Raw genomic sequence first — 19,519 nt, forward strand, 5'->3', positions numbered from 1 at the left:
AGCTTGTCAAGGGGGTACGGGGAATATTTGGTAAATAACTAGATTATCCTAATCGAAATATTCCAAAAGTAGTCGTGTTCGTGAAAAAAGTTGTGGATTCTAGAGTCTAGAATGTATTTCCTTTCATACTGAATAGGGGGTACGGGAAGGTTTACTAAAAACCAAGGGATGTGTCTAGACTGGCAAGCTTTTCCGGAAAATCAGCCGTTTTTCTGGAAAAACTTGCCAGCTGTCTACACTGGCCGCTTGAATTTCCGTAAACGTACTAACGATCTCATGTAAGATTGTCAGTGTTCTTGTGGAAATACTGTGCTGCTCCCATTCGGGCAAAAGTCCTTTTGCGCAAAACTTTTGCGCGAAAGGGCCAGTGTAGACAGCTCAGCTTTGTTTTGCGCAAAAAAGCCCTGATCACGAAAATGACGATCGGGGCTTTTTTGCGGAAAAGCGCGTCTAGATTGGCACAGATGCTTTTCCACAAAAAGTGCTTTTGCGGAAAAGCGTCCTTGCCAATCTAGACGCGCTTTTCCGAAAATGCTTTTAACGGAAAAGTTTTCCGTTAAAAGCATTTGCGGAAAATCATGCCAGTCTAGACGTAGCCAAGGGGTATGGGGACCAAAAAAGGTTGGGAATCCCTGGTCTAGGCTGTGGGCTGGGCAGTTTCGATTGAGGAAGAAATTCTAGGAGCATCCCAGCCGGAGTTGACGCTTGTACTGAAAACCAAAGCCCAGGCAGGGGGTGAGTCTGGACTCTGAGAGCAAAACCGTCTCAAAGGTACCTTGGGGTCGCCTGTGGTGTTTAGTGTCTTTGTTATTTCAGGGTGGATGGTAGGGTGCTAGGCCGCCGGTGGGGCAAACCCATGCCCAGAACGTCAGCGGGATGGTAGAGGGTGCGTGCTATGAACAGAAGCAGCCACCCGCAGACAGCTGCACGCTCAAGCAGCCAGACACCCGCCTATGGCACCAGCGCGCAGCAGGCGTAAGGGAACGGGAGAGATGCCTCCCCCCAGACCACAGATCCGTGCGCAGGGGCCCCTGGTGCAGGGCGGGAACCATGCCAGTGCAAAGGCAGCCACAGTGCCCTGCGCACCCAGATGTGCACCCAGGCTAACGCACGCCAGCCATGTACACACAGCCCAAGCCTGGGGGGCGTGCCCGCCCACAGCCCATGCTGCCATGCACCCGCCGTGGGCACGCCCCCACGTGGGCACCCAGCCGTGCACCCGCAGGACACGCCGGGCACAGATCCATTTACACTGGCAGAGAGTGAAAAGTGACAGGCAGCCTCCCCCTTCTCGGCCCCCCCTCCCGGCTCTGACATCCTGAGTGTGTCTGCAGTAACACAATGAGCCCCTGAGGAGCGGTGAGTGGAATCGCTGAAGGAAACCGCTGCCTCTGCTTCCTCTCGCCAGCCCAGCCCTGCGCTCTGCACCCTGCCCAGGGCGGCTGGAGCCATGGGCCTGGCGGCGGAGCGGGAGGAGGACGCCGGCAGCCCCCGAGGTAATGAGAACCGCAGCTGGAGGGAGGGCGGCGGGGCCCTCGGGGACCCGGGTCAGAGACAGCCAATGCTTGGGCTCACTGGCTCCCCGTCTGGGGGTCTCACCCATTGTCCCTGGCTGGGATCCGGCCCTTGCAGAGGGGATGGGGGGAGATCCCTTCCCCCTGGGGGTGCACGGCTCCCCTGCCCGTGGGGTCCCTGAAGAGGGTGACGCAATGGGGGCGGGGGGGTGTAGACAGCCACGTCCTGCAGGGTCCCACCGGGCTGCGTCCGGGCACGAGGCCAGTGCTCGTGAAACGTCCCGGGACGGGGAAGCCATTCCGCAGCCCCCGCTGGGCTGGCAAGCTGCTCTGCTCCCTAGCCAGCCGCCTCCTCCCTTCCCGCCGGCCCCTTGGCCCTGGCCACCCCACCGTGGTAGCCGGCGTCCAGTCCCCCCGCTACCCGGCTCCTTCAGTTTCCTCACAAATCCATCTCTCCTCCTGCCCAGAACCCAGCCCCGGGGGGGCCTGCCCTGGCTAGCCCTCGGCCTGGCCCCGGGGTTAACCCCCCGGCCCGCTGGGGTGGCAGCGCCCTGGGGAGAGCAGGCTCCGTGCCAGCGGGGAGGGGTGGGCCGACCCCGGGCTGTTCTCTGCGGCTTTCCCTGCTTGGTCACTGCAGGCCTTGGCAGCCACAGCCGAATCTTTCCTGCTGAGTCACGGCCCAGCGCGCAGGCCTGGCTCAGCAGCCCGGGGCACCTGGGTGCCGGGGTCTCGGGGGCACCGGGAAGGCCCCGCCTCGTGGGGCTGCGCACACAGGCAGGCTGTCAGGGCGAAGGACGCTGTCCGTCCCTGTGTGTCCGTCCGTCGGCCGCTGCGTGGCTGTCCCCCCAGGCCAGCGGTTCCCACGTGGGGACCCGTCCTGACAATTCGGGAAGACTTGGTGACCCAGGGCAATTCAAAACCGGGGGGAGAGAAGGGCAGAGCCTGTATGTGGGTCCAGACCCATAGGCTGGGAAACCCTGCTCTGGGTGCACCCCCCCACCCCCGTCCCCTACCGCGCGTCCGCCTGGCCTCCTGCTCTTTCCTAGCATTGTCTAAGGGCCTCCCGCGTGCCTGCCTGTCCGTCCCCGTCCCCATGTCCGGGCAGGCGTGTGGACGTCCAGCCCGGCTTCCTGCCTCCGTCCTGGGGAAGCAGCGGGGGGGGGGGGGCTCTTCCTGCCTCGGGGGGCCCTTAATGCAGCCCGTTGCCCCTAGAGGAGGGCTGGCCGGAAGCGGAGAAGGCCGAGAAGCTGGCCAGAGGCGCGGCTGTGAAATGGGCCTCGGGGGTGTTTTACCGGCCGGACAAGCTGGAGGGCCTGGGGCACTATCGGAGCCGGGAGGCCCAGCGGAACAATTCCATCCAGTCCCGGCTAAAGGTAGGCCCTCGGGGAAGGGCCGCCTGCCTCGCCCCCGGCCATCGTCCTACCCAGCCCGCTCCCCTCTGTGCCCGGGAGCCAGGGGCCTGGCCTGGTTCCTGGGGCCACGCCAGAGCGGGGGACCCTGTGGAAGGAGGCTGCAGAAAAGGGGCTGGCACGTCGCCCGCCCCGCCAGCGCTGGCCCACGCACAGCGCCCGTCTGCGCCAGGCCACGTCTGCGCCACGCCACCCACGTGGCTGATCACGGAGACTTGCCGGCCGGGCCCCTGCCGGCCAATGGAAGGCCAGGAGCCCGGGGGAGCCGGAGGGATCGGTGACTTTCACGCCCAGCGCAGGGGGCGGGAAACGCAGGCTTCGGGCCCGGGCCCTGCCACGGCGGGCGAGTGGGATCCGGGCAGGCCGAGCCCGGGGCATCTCCGGGGTGCACCTGCCGCTTCTTGCCCTGCCCAGAGCCAGTCCCTGGGGGGCTGGGCAGGGAAAGCCCTGGTCTGCGCTCCCGGGCGGCTCCGGCTCGAGGGGCACGGAGACGGGGCGAGCAGCCTGGCGGGTGGGCCGGGGGGACCCGTCTGGAGGAGCCGGCGGAAGCGAGGGGTCTGTGTGGGCGGTGGGACCTGAGCCACCTCCATCGCTGTCCCGTGGCCAGGGGGACGTGTCTGTGCTCCGGCCAAACAAGCCAGCGCAGGAGGGGGCCGGGGGCGGAGCAAGGGGGCAGCTTGCCCCCTCCTCCCCGTGCTGAAGTTGGGCGGAGGAGAGTGGAGGGACAGGTTATCGGTCCTGGGGCTGCAGGGGGGGCCTGGCAGATTGTGGGGGGTCAGGGGCTGCAGGGGGGCCTGGCAGATTGCGGGGGGTCAGGGGCTGCAGGGGGGCCTGGCAGATTGCGGGGGTCAGGGGCTGTGGGGGGGCCTGGCAGATTGTGGGGGGTCAGGGGCTGCGGGGGGGCCTGGCAGATTGTGGGGGGTCAGGGGCTGCAGGGGGGCCTGGCAGATTGTGGGGGCTCAGGGGCTGCAGGGGGGGCCTGGCAGATTGCGGGGAGTCAGGGGCTGTGGGGGGGCTGGAGAGCAGGGGGTCAGAGGGGCAGGGCAGGGCTGGCGGAGCGTGGCGGGGGAGGGGCAGGTGTGCCCCACATCTCTGGGGCCAGGGCGCTCACCCTTCCTGCCCGCCCTGCGTCCCAGTCGACGGTGCAGTCCCACCTGGAGGGGGTGAGCGCGGGGCTGGAGCAGCTGCGCTCGGCGGCCGGCGACGTGCGGAGCCTGCGCCGGGACCTGGGTGCCGTGCGGTGGCAGCTGCGGGGCAGCGCCGGGGCCTTCCGGAGCCTGGAGCCGCTGCGGGCCGTGGCGGCGGAGCACGCGCAGCTGGCCGCGGTGGTGCAGGCGCTGCCCCAGCTCTCCTCAGGTGAGGGGACCCCGCGGCCCAGCCCCTCCCCAGCCCCCCGGCTTCCCAGGGCCATGACAGACGCGGGTGTCTACGCACACAGCCCCCGGGCCGCGAGGAAGGCCTGGGTACAGCGGGGAGCAGCCGGCACCCTGTGGCCAAGCACATCCCTGCAGCCCGGGGCGTGGGACTCAGGCTTTCTCCCCTCTCCGGGGCTGCCTCCCTTGTGCCCACCCTGGGCGGGGGGAGCGGCTGCCCAGCGCAGAAGGAGGTTCCCAGGCAGTTTCCCGGGAGGGATTTGGGGCTCTGGGCACAGCTGGCCAGGCCGGCGTTTTTAGCTGGGAGCGGCCCGGTTTTCAGAGGCGGAGCAGGCTCGCGGCCCCATAGGACCGGGGATTCCCGGCACCTCGGCCAAGCAGGGGCCAGCAGCCCTGTGGGCATGAGGGGGAGCCGGGCACGGGTTGAACGGGGCAGAGGGGGCCCTCGATCCCTGCCCCCAAAGGGAGGCGCTAGGCAGCAGCGGGGTCCTGGCCCGTGCCGAGGGCGGGACCCACCGAGGGGAGCCGGGCGCTGGAGGGTCCCAGGCGGTTTGATCTCTCCTCTCTGCGCAGTCCGCGACCTCCTGGCGCAGTCCCTCCAGCTCCTCCATGACCAGCAGCTCCTGGAGGCCCACGCCGGGCTCATGGCGCTGGAACGCCTGCGGGACAAGACCTACGCCCAGCTGGGCGGTGGCGACGGCCCCCTGGGCGAGCCGGCCGTGGCAGCGGTGGAGTCCCTCTTCAGGGGCCTGCCGGAGCTGAGCGAGGCGCTGGCGCAGCAGCTGTGGCGCACCGTGGGCCGGGGCGTGGAGCTGGTGCAGGAGGACCCGGCTCGCTTTGTCGCGGCCGTGCGGATCGTCGAGCGGGAGGAGGGCCTGGACGGCGCCCCCCGCGCCCACCGGTTCCTCCCTCCCGGGCGCCCCAGAGCCTGGAGGCAGAGGTTCTACCAGGTCCTGGAGGAGACGGTGGCTGCGAACCACTTCCAGGCCGACCCCGTGGACCCGAAGGGGCCGGGGCTGGGCCGGCACCTGGCCGTGCTGCAGCGCGACATCCTGGCCGAGCTGCGGGTGGTGAAGGACCTGATGGCGCAGTGCTGCCCGCCCCACTACGACATCGTGGGCGTCTGCACCCGCCTGTACCACCGGGCCCTCTGCGCCCAGCTGCAGGGCGTGGCCGGCAGGGACCTGGACAAGCAAGAGCTCTTCCTGCTCCTCGTCTGGGTGCTGCACGTGTACCCCGGGTCAGTGCCGGGCTGGGGGGGGCGTCCGCCCGCCTGGAGCAGGGGTGCTAGTCACCGGCTCGCCTCCTTCCTCCCCGCAGCCCGGAAATGATGGGTCACCCCGACCTTCTCCCCGAGGTGCAGGTGGCCGCGCTGGGCCCCCTGCTCCCCCCCGAGGTGCTGGACCAGATGGAGCGGGCGTACGTGGGGAAAGTCAAGGTGAGGGGCAGGGGAGCTGCATGGGCGAGCGTCCCACACGGGGAGGGAGTTGCCCATTTGTGGGGGGCGGGGGGCGCCTGAGAGTCAGGCCAGGACGGCTTCTCTCCCTCCCTGCTCTGCGGCGCGGGCGCTGGCGCCCAGACCGTGCTGCTGTGCTGTGCCGTGCCCACCACCCGGCTTGCCGCGGCCGGGAGCCCTGGGTGATCCTCCTGGCAGGTGGCTGAGCAGCTGCCAGGCCCGGCTCGCCGCCCCCTGGAAGCAGACAGAGAGCCCGGCAGCTCGGTGTGACCGGCGCTGGCAGCGGGTTCTTGGCTCGGGGCGCGGGGTGGCCCCTGCAGGGCCGTGGGCCCCGTTGGTCGGGCTGCAAGCGGGCAGCCGGCCTGCAGCCTCCCCGGGCGCTTCGGGAGCCGCAGTGCGGGCCGGCTTTCAACACGGGCCCCAGGGCCGTCTCCGCGGTGGGGCGCCCACGCCGGGGCGTTCGCAGCGTCTGCCCGGCGTCCGCCTCAGCCCCCCGGCCTCCCGTCTGGCAGGCCAGCGTGGCGGAGTGGATGCGGCGCACGCTGGAGGTGGAGGTCAAGGAGTGGTTCCGGGACGAGGAACCAGAAATGGATCATTTGGGCTTCTTCCAGTCTGCCCTGCCCGTCATCGTCATGCAGGTGGGCCGGGCCGGGGGCAGGGCGGGCGCTGGCGGTGCCCTGCGAGGGGGCCGAGGGGCCCTGGTTGGGGGGCCCGTGTCGCTGGGGGCCCTGGCACCCTGGGGCGCCTCACCCCATGCACACTCGCCCTGCTCCACCGTGCGCTGGCCTGGCCTGGCTCTCGGGCCCCCGAGGACCCGCCTGTCCCCGTGCGGGAGGTGGCTCCGCAGAGGGCTCACCCCAGCTCCGTGTCACACCTGGCCTGGGGCCCTCCCCGGCGGTCGCTGCTGGGCCGGCGAGGCTGCTCTCCCGGCTCCTCAGGTCCCTGGTTGCTTCTGGCGGGTCTCCTGCCCTGGCGGGGAGGTCTCCGAGTGCGAGGCCCCTGCCCTGCGGGCTGCCCGCGGGCGAGGGGTAGCCTGGCGCTGGGTGCCCGGTGCCCTGCCGGAGGGGCGTGGGGCCGCCCGCGGGCGAGGGGTAGCCTGGCGCTGGGTGCCCGGTGCCCTGCCGGAGGGGTGTGGGGCCGCCCGCGGGCGAGGGGTAGCCCGGCGCTGGGTGCCCGGTGCCCTGCCGGAGGGGCGTGGGGCTGCCCGCGGGCGAGGGGTAGCCTGGCGCTGGGTGCCCGGTGCCCTGCCGGAGGGGCGTGGGGCCGCCCGCGGGCGAGGGGTAGCCTGGCGCTGGGTGCCCGGTGCCCTGCCGGAGGGGCGTGGGGCTGCCCGCGGGCGAGGGGTAGCCTGGCGCTGGGTGCCCGGTGCCCTGCCGGAGGGGTGTGGGGCCGCCCGCGGGCGAGGGGTAGCCTGGCGCTGGGTGCCCGGTGCCCTGCCGGAGGGGCGTGGGGCCGCCCGCGGGCGAGGGGTAGCCTGGCGCTGGGTGCCCGGTGCCCTGCCGGAGGGGTGTGGGGCTGCCCGCGGGAGAGGGGTAGCCCGGCGCTGGGTGCCCGGTGCCCTGCCGGAGGGGCTTGGGGCTGCCCGCGGGGGAGGGGTAGCCTGGCGCTGGGTGCCCGGTGCCCTGCCGGAGGGGCGTGGGGCCGCCCGCGGGGGAGGGGTAGCCCGGCGCTGGGTGCCCGGTGCCCTGCCGGAGGGGTGTGGGGCTGCCCGCGGGCGAGGGGTAGCCTGGCGCTGGGTGCCCGGTGCCCTGCCGGAGGGGCGTGGGGCCACCCGCGGGGGAGGGGTAGCCTGGCGCTGGGTGCCCGGTGCCCTGCCGGAGGGGCGTGGGGCTGCCCGCGGGGGAGGGGTAGCCTGGCGCTGGGTGCTCTGTGCCCTGCCGGAGGGGTGTGGGGCCGCCCGCGGGCGAGGGGTAGCCCGGCGCTGGGTGCCCTGTGCCCTGCCGGAGGGGTGTGGGGCCACCCGCGGGCGAGGGGTAGCCTGGCGCTGGGTGCCCGGTGCCCTGCCGGAGGGGCGTGGGGCCGCCCGCGGGGGAGGGGTAGCCCGGCGCTGGGTGCCCGGTGCCCTGCCGGAGGGGCGTGGGGCCGCCCGCGGGCGAGGGGTAGCCTGGCGCTGGGTGCCCGGTGCCCTGCCGGAGGGGTGTGGGGCCGCCCGCGGGCGAGGGGTAGCCTGGCGCTGGGTGCCCGGTGCCCTGCCGGAGGGGTGTGGGGCCGCCCGCGGGTGAGGGGTAGCCTGGCGCTGGGTGCCCGGTGCCCTGCCGGAGGGGCGTGGGGCCGCCCGCGGGCGAGGGGTAGCCCGGCGCTGGGTGCCCGGTGCCCTGCCGGAGGGGTGTGGGGCTGCCCGCGGGCGAGGGGTAGCCCGGCGCTGGGTGCCCGGTGCCCTGCCGGAGGGGCGTGGGGCCGCCCGCGGGGGAGGGGTAGCCCGGCGCTGGGTGCCCGGTGCCCTGCCGGAGGGGCGTGGGGCCGCCCGCGGGCGAGGGGTAGCCTGGCGCTGGGTGCCCGGTGCCCTGCCGGAGGGGCGTGGGGCCGCCCGCGGGGGAGGGGTAGCCCGGCGCTGGGTGCCCGGTGCCCTGCCGGAGGGGCGTGGGGCCGCCCGCGGGCGAGGGGTAGCCTGGCGCTGGGTGCCCGGTGCCCTGCCGGAGGGGCGTGGGGCCGCCCGCGGGTGAGGGGTAGCCTGGCGCTGGGTGCCCGGTGCCCTGCCGGAGGGGCGTGGGGCCGCCCGCGGGCGAGGGGTAGCCTGGCGCTGGGTGCCCGGTGCCCTGCCGGAGGGGCGTGGGGCCGCCCGCGGGCGAGGGGTAGCCTGGCGCTGGGTGCCCGGTGCCCTGCCGGAGGGGTGTGGGGCCGCCCGCGGGCGAGGGGTAGCCTGGCGCTGGGTGCCCTGCCGGAGGGGTGTGGGGCTGCCCGCGGGTGAGGGGTAGCCTGGCGCTGGGTGCCCGGTGCCCTGCCGGAGGGGTGTGGGGCCGCCCGCGGGCGAGGGGTAGCCTGGCGCTGGGTGCCCGGTGCCCTGCCGGAGGGGTGTGGGGCCGCCCGCGGGTGAGGGGTAGCCCGGCGCTGGGTGCCCGGTGCCCTGCCGGAGGGGCGTGGGGCTGCCCGCGGGTGAGGGGTAGCCCGGCGCTGGGTGCCCGGTGCCCTGCCGGAGGGGCGTGGGGCTGCCCGCGGGTGAGGGGTAGCCCGGCGCTGGGTGCCCGGTGCCCTGCCGGAGGGGTGTGGGGCTGCCCGCGGGTGAGGGGTAGCCCGGCGCTGGGTGCCCGGTGCCCTGCCGGAGGGGCGTGGGGCCGCCCGCGGGCGAGGGGTAGCCTGGCGCTGGGTGCCCGGTGCCCTGCCGGAGGGGCATGGGGCCGCCCGCGGGCGAGGGGTAGCCCGGCGCTGGGTGCCCGGTGCCCTGCCGGAGGGGTGTGGGGCCGCCCGCGGGCGAGGGGTAGCCTGGCGCTGGGTGCCCGGTGCCCTGCCGGAGGGGCGTGGGGCTGCCCGCGGGTGAGGGGTAGCCCGGCGCTGGGTGCCCGGTGCCCTGCCGGAGGGGCGTGGGGCTGCCCGCGGGCGAGGGGTAGCCCGGCGCTGGGTGCCCGGTGCCCTGCCGGAGGGGTGTGGGGCCGCCCGCGGGCGAGGGGTAGCCCGGCGCTGGGTGCCCGGTGCCCTGCCGGAGGGGCGTGGGGCCGCCCGCGGGTGAGGGGTAGCCTGGCGCTGGGTGCCCGGTGCCCTGCCGGAGGGGCGTGGGGCCGCCCGCGGGCGAGGGGTAGCCCGGCGCTGGGTGCCCGGTGCCCTGCCGGAGGGGTGTGGGGCTGCCCGCGGGTGAGGGGTAGCCCGGCGCTGGGTGCCCGGTGCCCTGCCGGAGGGGTGTGGGGCTGCCCGCGGGCGAGGGGTAGCCCGGCGCTGGGTGCCCGGTGCCCTGCCGGAGGGGTGTGGGGCTGCCCGCGGGTGAGGGGTAGCCCGGCGCTGGGTGCCCGGTGCCCTGCCGGAGGGGTGTGGGGCTGCCCGCGGGCGAGGGGTAGCCCGGCGCTGGGTGCCCGGTGCCCTGCCGGAGGGGCGTGGGGCCGCCCGCGGGCGAGGGGTAGCCCGGCGCTGGGTGCCCGGTGCCCTGCCGGAGGGGTGTGGGGCTGCCCGCGGGCGAGGGGTAGCCTGGCGCTGGGTGCCCGGTGCCCTGCCGGAGGGGTGTGGGGCCGCCCGCGGGGGAGGGGTAGCCCGGCGCTGGGTGCCCGGTGCCCTGCCGGAGGGGCGTGGGGCCGCCCGCGGGCAGGGCAGTGACCTTGTGCCTGGCTCTGCCTGCCCAGATGCTGGGGGAGAACATCCGGGTGGCGTCCCTGGTGACGGAGTCCCTGCAGCAGAAGGTGCACGCCATGGCCCTGGGCGAGCTGGAGGCCTTTCTGCTCAGGTCAGTGGTGGCCGCGGGGGGCCGGGCCCTGTCCCCACCCTGCTCCCTGGGGACAGCTCCAGGGCCGGAGCCCTCTCGGCCGCCCCTCATGCCCCGCATGCCCCCCCAGGCTGCGCGAGGCCCTGGGGGAGTGTGGCAAGGAGCACCAGAGGGACCCGGCCCGGCCCCAGCATTACGTCTCCTACCTGCTGGCCGTGCTCAACAACACCATGGCGCTGAGGTAACCCGGCCCCGGGCCGGCAGCTCCTTCCTGGGCCCTGCTCGCCCCCGCTGCTTCCCTCGAGCCCCCCCGCACGGCTCCCCCACAGCCTCCCCCCGGCACGGCTCCCCCACAACCTCCCCCCCGGCACGGCTCCCCCACGACCTCCCCCCCCAGCTCGGCTCCCCCATGACCTCCCCCCCCAGCACGGCTCCCCCACAACCTCCCCCCAGCTCGGCTCCCCCACAACCTCCCCTCGGCACGGCTCCCCCACAACCTCCCCCCAGCACGGCTCCCCTCTGCTCCCCCACAACCTCCCCCCCGGCACGGCTCCCCCACAACCTCCCCCCAGCACGGCTCCCCTCTGCTCCCCCACAACCTCCCCCCCGGCACGGCTCCCCCACAACCTCCCCCCTGGCACGGCTCCCCCACAACCTCCGCCCCAGCACGGCTCCCCCACGACCTTCCCCCCCCCCGGCACGGCTCCCCTCTGCCCCCCCACAACCTCCCCCCCGGCACGGCTCCCCCACAACCTCCCCCCAGCACGGCTCCCCCACAACCTCCCCCCCCGGCACGGCTCCTCCACGACCTCCCCCCCGGCACAGCTCCCCTCTGCTCCCCCACAACCTCTCCCCCCGGCACGGCTCCCCCACAACCTCCCCCCAGCACGGCTCCCGTCTGCTCCACCATGACCCCCCCGGGCACAGCTCCCCCCCTAGGCACAGCTCCCCCTCTGCTCCCCCACCCCCCAGCACTGCTCCCCCCAGGCACAGCCCCCCCTCCCCCACAATCCCCACCCCAAGGCCCTGAGACTGGTTCCTCAGAGCCCCTGCAGTCCTTTCCCCCCTTCTCCAGAGTGTCGCCCGCACTGGGCCTGAGTGTCCCCCAGAGCCCAGGCTCCCGGGCTGCCTGCCCCAGCCCCCCCCCAGCGCCTGTCTCCTTCTAGCTCTTCCATCCCCACCCTGCACCCCGGCGGCGCGTCCCCGGCTGAGCCGGCGGGAATCCCCCCCTCCCTGACGGCGGCGCTGGACCGGACCCAGAAGAAGGCCTGTCGGCTGCTGCTGGAGGAGCTGCTGGCGGAGCTGCAGGTACGCGCGGCCGAGAGGGGCGGGAATAGCAGGGCCAGGACCCGAGACCCCCCCCACACGCCGTGTCCCGTCCACACTCACGTGGAGCGAGCCGGCTTAGCGCCGCCCGGCTGTCTGAACCGAACTCCCAGCCGAGCTTACGAGCGCCCACGCAAGGCTCGCGCGCGCGTGCCCTCGTCGGCCAGCCGTGTCCCCTCCGCAGCCAGCGCTCGCAAGAGGCTTCGCCGGGGTCTCGCCCGGCAGCCCGTGTTGGCTGGGGCTAACTACACCCAGTTCTTTATTGGCGGCCTCTTGCCTCCGCTGCCCGGGTGTCCTGCCTGGCGCTGACGTGGGACGATCATCAGGCAATCCCGCGTACCCCTTAAACAACCGGCCCGGCCTTCGCGTTCGGCCGGTCCCCTGGCACGTCCCCGCTGCGCCAAACGCACCGGTAATCAACACGGGCACGCCGGCGGGGCGGGGCCACGCTCCCTGGGACGAGAGGCAGAGAAACGGCAACACGCCGAGACCTGCCGGGGGACACCCTGCCCGGGCGCTCAGCCGGTCGCACGGAGCCAGCGGGGAACGGACATCCACCCGCAACCCTGACCCTGGTTCCTTGGGCTTCAGCAAAGGCGCTAACTGGATGTCGCAGTATAAAGCCGCCTGCCCTGCCTTTCACACCGCGCTGACGTCAAAAGCTACAGACTTTCTCAGGGCCATCCGGGGGCCCAGGGCAACCTCTCCCGCCACAGGCCCCGCCTCCACTCCAGGCCCCACCCCTTCCTGCTTGCCCCGCCCCCGAGCAACCGGCTTGGGAGATTGCGGGGGCCTGGCCTGGTGGCAGCAGGGGTCAGCCCCCCCCTTCTCACCTCCCGGCAGCCTGCTCTGCTCCTCCCTGCCCTCCCGCCCCCTGCACTCCGCCTGACTCCCGCCCGTGCAGTGAATGCGAGAGGGGCCAGCCGCTGCCCCAGGCTCCCAGCCCTGGGTAATCCGAAGGGCCCGTCCCTTGGACGGTTGGGGCAGCCACCGCGGGGGCCCCAAAGGCGCAGGGCCTGGGCCAGCCACTCGGAACCCTCCTCTGTGCACAGGTGAGGGCTCTGCACCTCGTGTTGCCCGGGAGGTGCGGTCGAGCGGCTGTTCACCAGTTGGGGTTCCCCGCTCTCTGCTCAGGCTCCGGGTGGGGGGTTACTGGTTTCAGGATCTGTCTGCATCTAGCCCAGCTTCCGGATCCACCCCCCCCTTTCACCAGTTCCATTTCCTCTCCGGTCTTCCCCCGGATACTCTCTCTCCAGTGTGGCTGCAGACTGAATTCCCCTCTGCATCCCGACTGGAATGGTGCCTGCTCACGCCCACAGCTCTCTTATTTCCTCCTGCGTCTGAGCAGAAACGTGTCTAATGTGCCGTCTTTCTCCTCCTCGCTTCCTACAACCCTGCTCCTGTTCTATTATTTTATCCCCTCCCCTGCCGCCCGTGCTCTGGTGCACACACTAGCTCAGCAGCGCGAGTCTTCCCCTTTTCCAACAGCTTTTTCCAACTTTGGGTGGACTCTGAGCCCCCGCCACCCAGCCCTGCCCATGCTGCCAAAAGTCCCACCCCTTCCAACACAGGCTCTGCAGCAGGGCTAGGGCCAGGGGGAGGGTCACCACGCTGCACAGCACTGAGGGCGCCTCGGCCAGCTCTTTTAAAACTCTTGGGTGTAAGTTCTCCCCACCTGCTGATTTCAAAATCCCTGCTGCCCAGCACCCTGCTGAGACACTAGCGGGAGCCAGCAGCGTGGGATGGGCTTGTCCCTGACGCCACGTGGGTGCTCTGTGTGCTTCAGCCCCTGTATGTGCAGCTGCCGTCCCGCAAGTGGCTGGCTGGGGACCAGCTGGTGACCAGCATGTGCGGGGTGATCGACAAGTACATGAGCGACATCTCCCATGCCCAGAAACCCATCTTCTCGGTATGGCTGCCCCAGAAGCTCTCCTTGTACCGCCCGCTGCCCGTGCGACACCCCCCCCTTCTGGGAGCGGGTGTGGCTGGCTCCCCGCCGGGTGGGCTGGGAGGCGCGTGCTGTGCCCTGGGAAGGGGCGTGGTGCTGAGTGTGCCCCCTGCGCACTGGGGACTCCCGGGGGCACGGTGCTGCTCCTAGGGGACTGGGCTCTCTGCCCGATGGCGGGGCAGGAATAAGAGTCCCAGAACGGTGATGGGGCGGGAGCAGGGCTAGTGGGTTCTGGGAGGAGCTGGCCTCCAAGGGATGAGCGCGGTTGGGTCAGACGGGAGCATACCCCTCCGTGGGGGCCCAGCGAGGCTGTCGGGGGCGCGGGGCCCTGACATGGACCATTCCCACCTCCGGGCTACTTTCGGAGGAAACAGGGCAGGAAGTGAGGGGCGGGGGAGCGGCGCACATGGGACGGGGATCCTCAAAGGGGGCCAGGCTAGAAGTTTGGGAACATCTGGGTTAGCCCGGCCAAGGCAGGTGGGTTCCTACCACTGGGGCTGGGTTCCTCCTGCCCCTACGAACTCCTGTGCCTGGGGGAGCCCGGCTGGGCACCTGGCCCATCCCACCTGCTCTGTGGGGATAGTTTCCATAGAGCTCCCCACAGCTCTTGGTCGGGTTCTCAGGGTTGGGGGAAGCCAGGAGATGCCCCCGGTGCCCATTGATTCCCCGAAACCACCAGTCCCACCCCTAGGGGGCGCCCGGCACCTTCCCTCCGCCCCCTGGTGGGATCACCCTGAAAATTAACGCCTCCCCTTCATAGGCCGCCTGGCCAAGCCGTAGCCCCTTCCACTGCCCCGGGGGCCTGGCCCTCCCGCCTGCCCGGCCCGGTCACGCTCCCCCCACTCCGTCCGCGCCCGCCAATGCCCAGAATGGAGCATGCTGGTCCTGCTCGTCTCCGGTTTGGCTCCCACTAGCTGCGGTGGCCCCGGGTGACCCCAGCGAAGGGCTTGGCCTCTCACCCGCTCTCCGCTCCCGCCGGAGCCTAGGTCCTGCTGGCCGAGAGCGAGCACCTGGTCATGAGTCACTACGTGCGGGCGCTGCTGGAGAAGAAGATGGTGTGCCGGAGCGCCGAGGAGCGGAGCCAACTCTCCGCCCGCCTGCTCCAGGACGCATCCCAGCTCAGGGAGCTTTTCCACAACCTGGTGAGGGGAGCTGCCCTCCAGAGGCGCGAGGTCAGGCTGGCAGGTCGGCGCTGCTGGGGGGCGGGCGGCCACGGCAGGTAGCAGGTTTAAAACAAAGTAAAGGCACTATTTCTTCATGCAGCACGCAGCCGACCTGCGGAACTCCTTGCCACAGGATGTGGTGAAGGCCAGGACTTTAACAGGGCTCAGAAAAGAACTAGATGAATTCATGAAGGTTAGGTCCATCAATGGCTGTTAGGGATGATGTCCCTGGCCTCTGTTTGCCAGAAGTTGGGAATGGCTGACAGGAGAGGAATCACTTGATTCCTTGTTTGTTCCCTCCCTCTGGGCCACTGTGGGCTCGATGGACCTTTGGTCTGACCCCGTCTGGCCGCTCTTGTGTTCTTAAATGTTCCCCCCCCGGAGGGCGAGGGAATTCTCCGCTGCCCTCCCCAGTGGCGGTCCATAGTCACAGCCAGTGGGTGGCCATGTGGCCAGAAGGGCCCTTGCCTTGTGGATCTAGAGGTGGGAGACGCACGTCCTGGCTCCAGGGGCTAGTGAAATACCCAAAGTAACAGCGGCGGTAGGCCTGCCCCAGAAGAGCCCGTCGCCTGCTGGACTGGCAGCCTGGCAGAGCCCCTGGGGGCGCGAAACACGACGCAGATTCTCGGCTCCTATCGCTCACCCAAAGCGACGTTGGGCGGCAAGTTGCTGGGGGGGAGGGGCTGGCTCCCCGTGCCCTGGACGTTAGGCCAAGCCACATGCTGGCTGCGGGAGGCTGGATCGCTCCGTTCTCAGGCCGGAGGGGTCGGGCGTGAGCACATCACCCCCCAGGACGCCCTGTGGCCCAAGCACGGTGGCCGGACGCTGAACTGAGCCCCTGGGCCTGGTGGGTGCTGTCCACAGGCCAGCGTGCCAGGCCCACAGGCTCCCTGGGGTGGCGCTTTGTGTCTGGCCCGGCTCCTGACGCTGCCTGGTTCCTTCCGGCAGGGCCTGGCTGAGAGCGAGCAAAGCCTGGAGGTGATATGCGCCCTCCAGGAGCTCATCCGCCTGCAGGACCCGGCCTTGCTCAGCCTGGAGGTGCTGGGATTTGTGACGAAGTACCCCGACGTCAGGTACCCTCTCCTCGCAAGCCTGTTCGTCCCCGAAAGCCACGGGGGCAGGGCCCGTAGGCACGGCAGCGGCCGGCTGGCTCCCGCCGCTCAGCCTCAGCTCACCTGTCGGAGCAGCACAGGGGCCCCTGGCTCCCGCCGAAGGGTTCCCCTTTGCTGAACCCACCCCAGAGCCAAAGCCCCTTGTTTGGTGGCTTCCCAAGAGGTTTCTTTTATGTTGTCCAGCGAGATAAAGAAATGTCAGATGGCCAGCGGGGCGGAGCTGTGGGACTAACCCCGCCCTCTCTGTCCTTCTGCTGCCCTCTCACTTAACCAGCCGTTCGAAAAACCCCAGTCGAAGAGAACCAAACACGGAGGAGAAAAGAGAAAAGAGAAAGTTTTCCCAAAGAGCCCCTCCTCCACTCCCCTCTCATTCGCCGCTGCTCAGCAGCCAAAGTGCTGAAAGGAGAAAAAGGAACCGACCAGACACGGGAATTCAAAGTCGGCCCAGACCAAAGAAGTCCCATTATTTAGCGAAAAATGCCGGCGCTTCGCTTGGTGGCTTTGCTGGCTGGTTGCTTCGCCTCAGCCTGGCATGGACCAATGACACCGACCCAGGCAGGCGGCCGTATGGCTGGGGTCCTGCCACAGTCACGGTCCCTTTTGGTAAATGTCACCATCCGAGCATTTCAAAGCTCTTGAAAGTCCCGGTCTGAGATATTTAAATCTTCAATTTCAGGGTTTCTAACCAGGCAGGTGGGTCCTGACCCAACAGGGAGGCTCAGGAGGAGGGTGTCAAGGTTATTGTAGGAGGGGTCACTGTATTTCCACCCTTACGTCGGTGCTGCTTCCAGAGCCGGGCGGCCAGGGAGCAGCAGCTGCTGGCCAGAAGCCCTGCTCTGAAAGCAGCATCCTGCCAGCAGCAGTGCAGAAGTAAGGGTGGTGATACCAGACCGTCTCCCTGCGTCTGCGCTGCTGCTGGCGGTGGCTCTACCGTCAGAGCTGGGCTCCCGGCCAGCAGCGGCTGCTCCCCAGCTGCCCTGTTCGGAAGGCATCCCAAACATAAGGTTGGCAATACCGCTGCCCCCAAATCAGGGCTGGATTTACCCCTCGTGCATCCCTAGGCATGTCACTTTCCGTGCCTCCCCAGCCTGCAGCCGAACTTTGTGCTTTCTGCAAGAAATGGAGGCGGGGGGGTCACTGTCTCTCTCTGGTTTCCTGCTTCCCACAGCGACGAGCACATCTCCATCGTGCTGGAGCTCCGGGGTGACGTCTCCAAGGAGGCCCGGAACGTGGTGCTGGAAATGATGGCGCAGAATCCGCAGACCCTGCCCGAAAACTACCGGCCCATCTTCAGCAGCATCCTGGTCCCAGCTCCGGACCTGCCCTTCTGCCTTGGCAAGAGCAAGTGTGCATGAGACACGGACGCCGCTGCCCCGTGTCTGCGAATGAGGGATCTGCAGGCTCTGAGGGGCCCTGGGTGGGCCTGGGCAGACGCCGTGTGAGGCACCGACTGGTCTCCAGAGACGGGGCAGGGGAAGTCTGGAGAGAGGAGATACTGATGCACCTGATCCTCAGGGACTGGCAGCTTGGTACCTGCTTTCCTGGCCCCACTGATCACCTGGCTAGGGAACCTCGGGTGGGGTGAACCCCACTGGACGTGTGGCCCTAAGCACTTCAGCTCTGCCCCTTCCGGTCTCTAGGCCTCTGCTCATGAGTGGCTGGTGAACCCAGGTCTGGGAGAGGCAAGTCCCCAGCCCCGCCCCTTCTGCCTGAGGCCACACCCTTCCTCTGATGACCCACCCTTCTGTATGATGCCCCGCCCCTTCTGCCTGAGGCCACACCCTTCCCCTGATGCCCTGCCCTTCTGTATGATGCCCCGCCCCTTCTGCCTGAGGCCACACCCATTCTGCCTGAGGCCCCACTGTGCTATCCAGGCCCTACGGGAGCCAAGGCCCCACACTGTAGGGGCAGGCCACCCCCCAGCAGGAGACGTGTGGCCACAGTTCCCCTCCACCCCAGCATGGGGAGAGCAGGAAGCTCGCAGCCCCAGCCTCCCCAGCCCCAGGAGGGCTGGCGGCACGGCGGATGCTTTCTGTCACCTGAGCCTGGGAGGGGGTGTAACTAGGTGACCCCTTTTCCCCGGAGAGCAGGACAAAGGCTGGGGGGTAGGGCGGGCTGCTGGGTGTGAGAGTCTCACTGGCTTGGGGGCAGGGCCCTTGGCTCTGGGCCCCGCTCCCCAAGATGGGTTGTAATGGCTGCTCCTGGCTCCTGTGCCGATTAGTCTGTTCGACGCCGTGTCCCTGTTGACTAATAAACCTTCTGCTCTCCTGGCCGGCTGAGTCCCCTCTGGCCGCGGCTGGGGGGGGCGGGGCCCGGTGACGCCGGCCTATAGCGATAGACATTTATTTCCCCCTATGGCTTTCATTCTATGATTATCGTAAGACGTTACAGTGGGTTTCTAGGGGCAGTTTGCTCTCCCGCACGGGACTTACATGTTGAGCTAAGGCAAAGCTGCCATGCCCCTGGGACCTTCCGCCCGCACAGCAACGCCGATGGGCATCTATGCGGGACCATTCACCTCGACAAGGCAACCGTCAGGTCCCTTCGAAAACCCAAAATAACCGGTTCAGACCGGCCTGAATACCCGGGTGGGATAGAAATAACGAAGGTGACAGACACTTGCATGGGAAGAAATCGACATTTCTGATAATACGTTGAGATCCGTGATCTACTGACCGCCAGGGAGAAGACACCGCACCATTAATAAGGGCAGGAAATGGAAATAAGGAGGAAAAACGAGTAGTCCTGTGGCACCTTAGAGACTCCCCAAAATCCATAGGAAGAAGAGAGGCTGGTAAAATACGTTACAGGTGAATTAAGAGTTTGCAAGCCCACAATGCATGGAGGGGTGTGAAATCGGCTAGTTTCCTGTGCGTCTCTCGGGGTTACCCAACTAGTTTGGGGGCCTCAGTCCTTTGGGTCAACATTTCCCCTGTCAGACGTGTCCACAGACAGGGTAGGAGAGAGGTGGGCTTGCTTCTTCCATTTTATAGCGTGACTCTTTTCCTGGAATAATTCTGCCTCTGTTACCGATGGCCAGGCAGCTCCACGGCTTGGCCCTCAGTCCTTCCCAAGAACTGCACATTTTTGCTTGCCCCTTCTGCGTACCTGCCGTTTGCGGCAGCGCTGGGAATGATAAGTGGCAGCTCTTGTTTACAGTTCCGTCACTATTCCTGAAAAGCGAACATGTGGGTATTTCACACGTTCACAAGATGTTTGAGTCCCAAACATACAGCAACACTTCATAACTGCATGCGCAATGCTGACACACACATTATAACAAGACAATAATACTCAGCGGATTATAACTTTTCCAGGGATGCCTTGCGAGGCATACTGATGAACCATAGCTTTGTAAAAGTGGTGAGCATATTAGTGTCGATGGACCCCTTCCCCGCTGGACAGCATCACAGAGCCCGTGGGACTGGCTGTGGGAAAGAGCGGGGTTGCACCCATGAAGGGGGTGGAAGAGGCGAGATGAGGAGGAAGACACGGGGCCGTGTGAAAAAAGGACTAGAGGCTGGTGGACGAGCAGCTGGGATTTTTGGTGGACTGTTTGCACAAGGGACTTGTAATACATTGGCCCCAGGAGGGGTACTATTAAAGTTAATCCTGAAATGGGTCCTTTAGGCTACCCAAAAGGAAACTGAGGCAAGGGGAGGAGGCCACTCAACACAGTGCCCACCCATCCAGCAGTATCTTAGCACAGGGACACAGCTGGACTGTACAGTGCCGTACCACGCTCTGCTCAGACTCTGGGCAGCCTGGCCCTGGCCCTGAGTGCCGTGGGAAGGGTGAAAGCCATGGGGCAGAGATGACCCTCTACCCTCACCCCGTCCCTTCCCCTGAGGCCTTGTCCCTACCCCGCCTCTT

At 68.9% G+C, this 19,519-nt stretch overlaps 1 protein-coding gene across 3 annotated transcripts; it reads left to right on the plus strand.

Annotated features, from left to right (window-relative positions):
- Positions 1 to 891: 891 nt before the first annotated feature.
- On the plus strand, positions 892 to 17,917 carry EXOC3L1 (exocyst complex component 3 like 1). Of its 3 annotated transcripts, XM_089781398.1 has the most exons (13): positions 896 to 1,496; positions 2,727 to 2,887; positions 4,060 to 4,279; positions 4,870 to 5,536; positions 5,617 to 5,734; positions 6,265 to 6,390; positions 10,018 to 10,118; positions 10,228 to 10,338; positions 11,264 to 11,405; positions 13,210 to 13,332; positions 14,358 to 14,513; positions 15,483 to 15,607; positions 16,815 to 17,917. In XM_089781398.1, exons 1-13 carry the CDS (start codon positions 1,451 to 1,453, stop codon positions 16,999 to 17,001), a joined length of 2,283 nt encoding a protein of 760 aa, XP_089637524.1. In that variant the 5' UTR covers positions 896 to 1,450; the 3' UTR covers positions 17,002 to 17,917. The 3 variants fall into 3 exon arrangements, with proteins under 3 accessions (XP_089637525.1, XP_075796655.2, XP_089637524.1); XM_089781399.1 differs by lacking the exon at positions 10,228 to 10,338 and having other exon boundaries at positions 892 to 1,496; XM_075940540.2 differs by lacking the exon at positions 6,265 to 6,390 and having other exon boundaries at positions 893 to 1,496.
- Positions 17,918 to 19,519: the final 1,602 nt, after the last annotated feature.

Source organism: Pelodiscus sinensis, chromosome 12 (genome assembly GCF_052426305.1).
Source record: "Pelodiscus sinensis isolate ZL-2025 chromosome 12, ASM5242630v1, whole genome shotgun sequence".
NCBI classification, from domain to species: domain Eukaryota; kingdom Metazoa; phylum Chordata; order Testudines; family Trionychidae; genus Pelodiscus; species Pelodiscus sinensis.

Bases quoted from the DNA above. Each gene is read 5' to 3' on its own strand.
- EXOC3L1 (XM_089781398.1), top strand. From the start codon at position 1,451: ATGGGCCTGGCGGCGGAGCGGGAGGAGGACGCCGGCAGCCCCCGAG. The intron at 10,119-10,227 runs GTCAGTGGTGGC...ATGCCCCCCCAG, and splicing joins CTGGAGGCCTTTCTGCTCAG to GCTGCGCGAGGCCCTGGGGG. The intron at 15,608-16,814 runs GTACCCTCTCCT...TGCTTCCCACAG, and splicing joins ACGAAGTACCCCGACGTCAG to CGACGAGCACATCTCCATCG.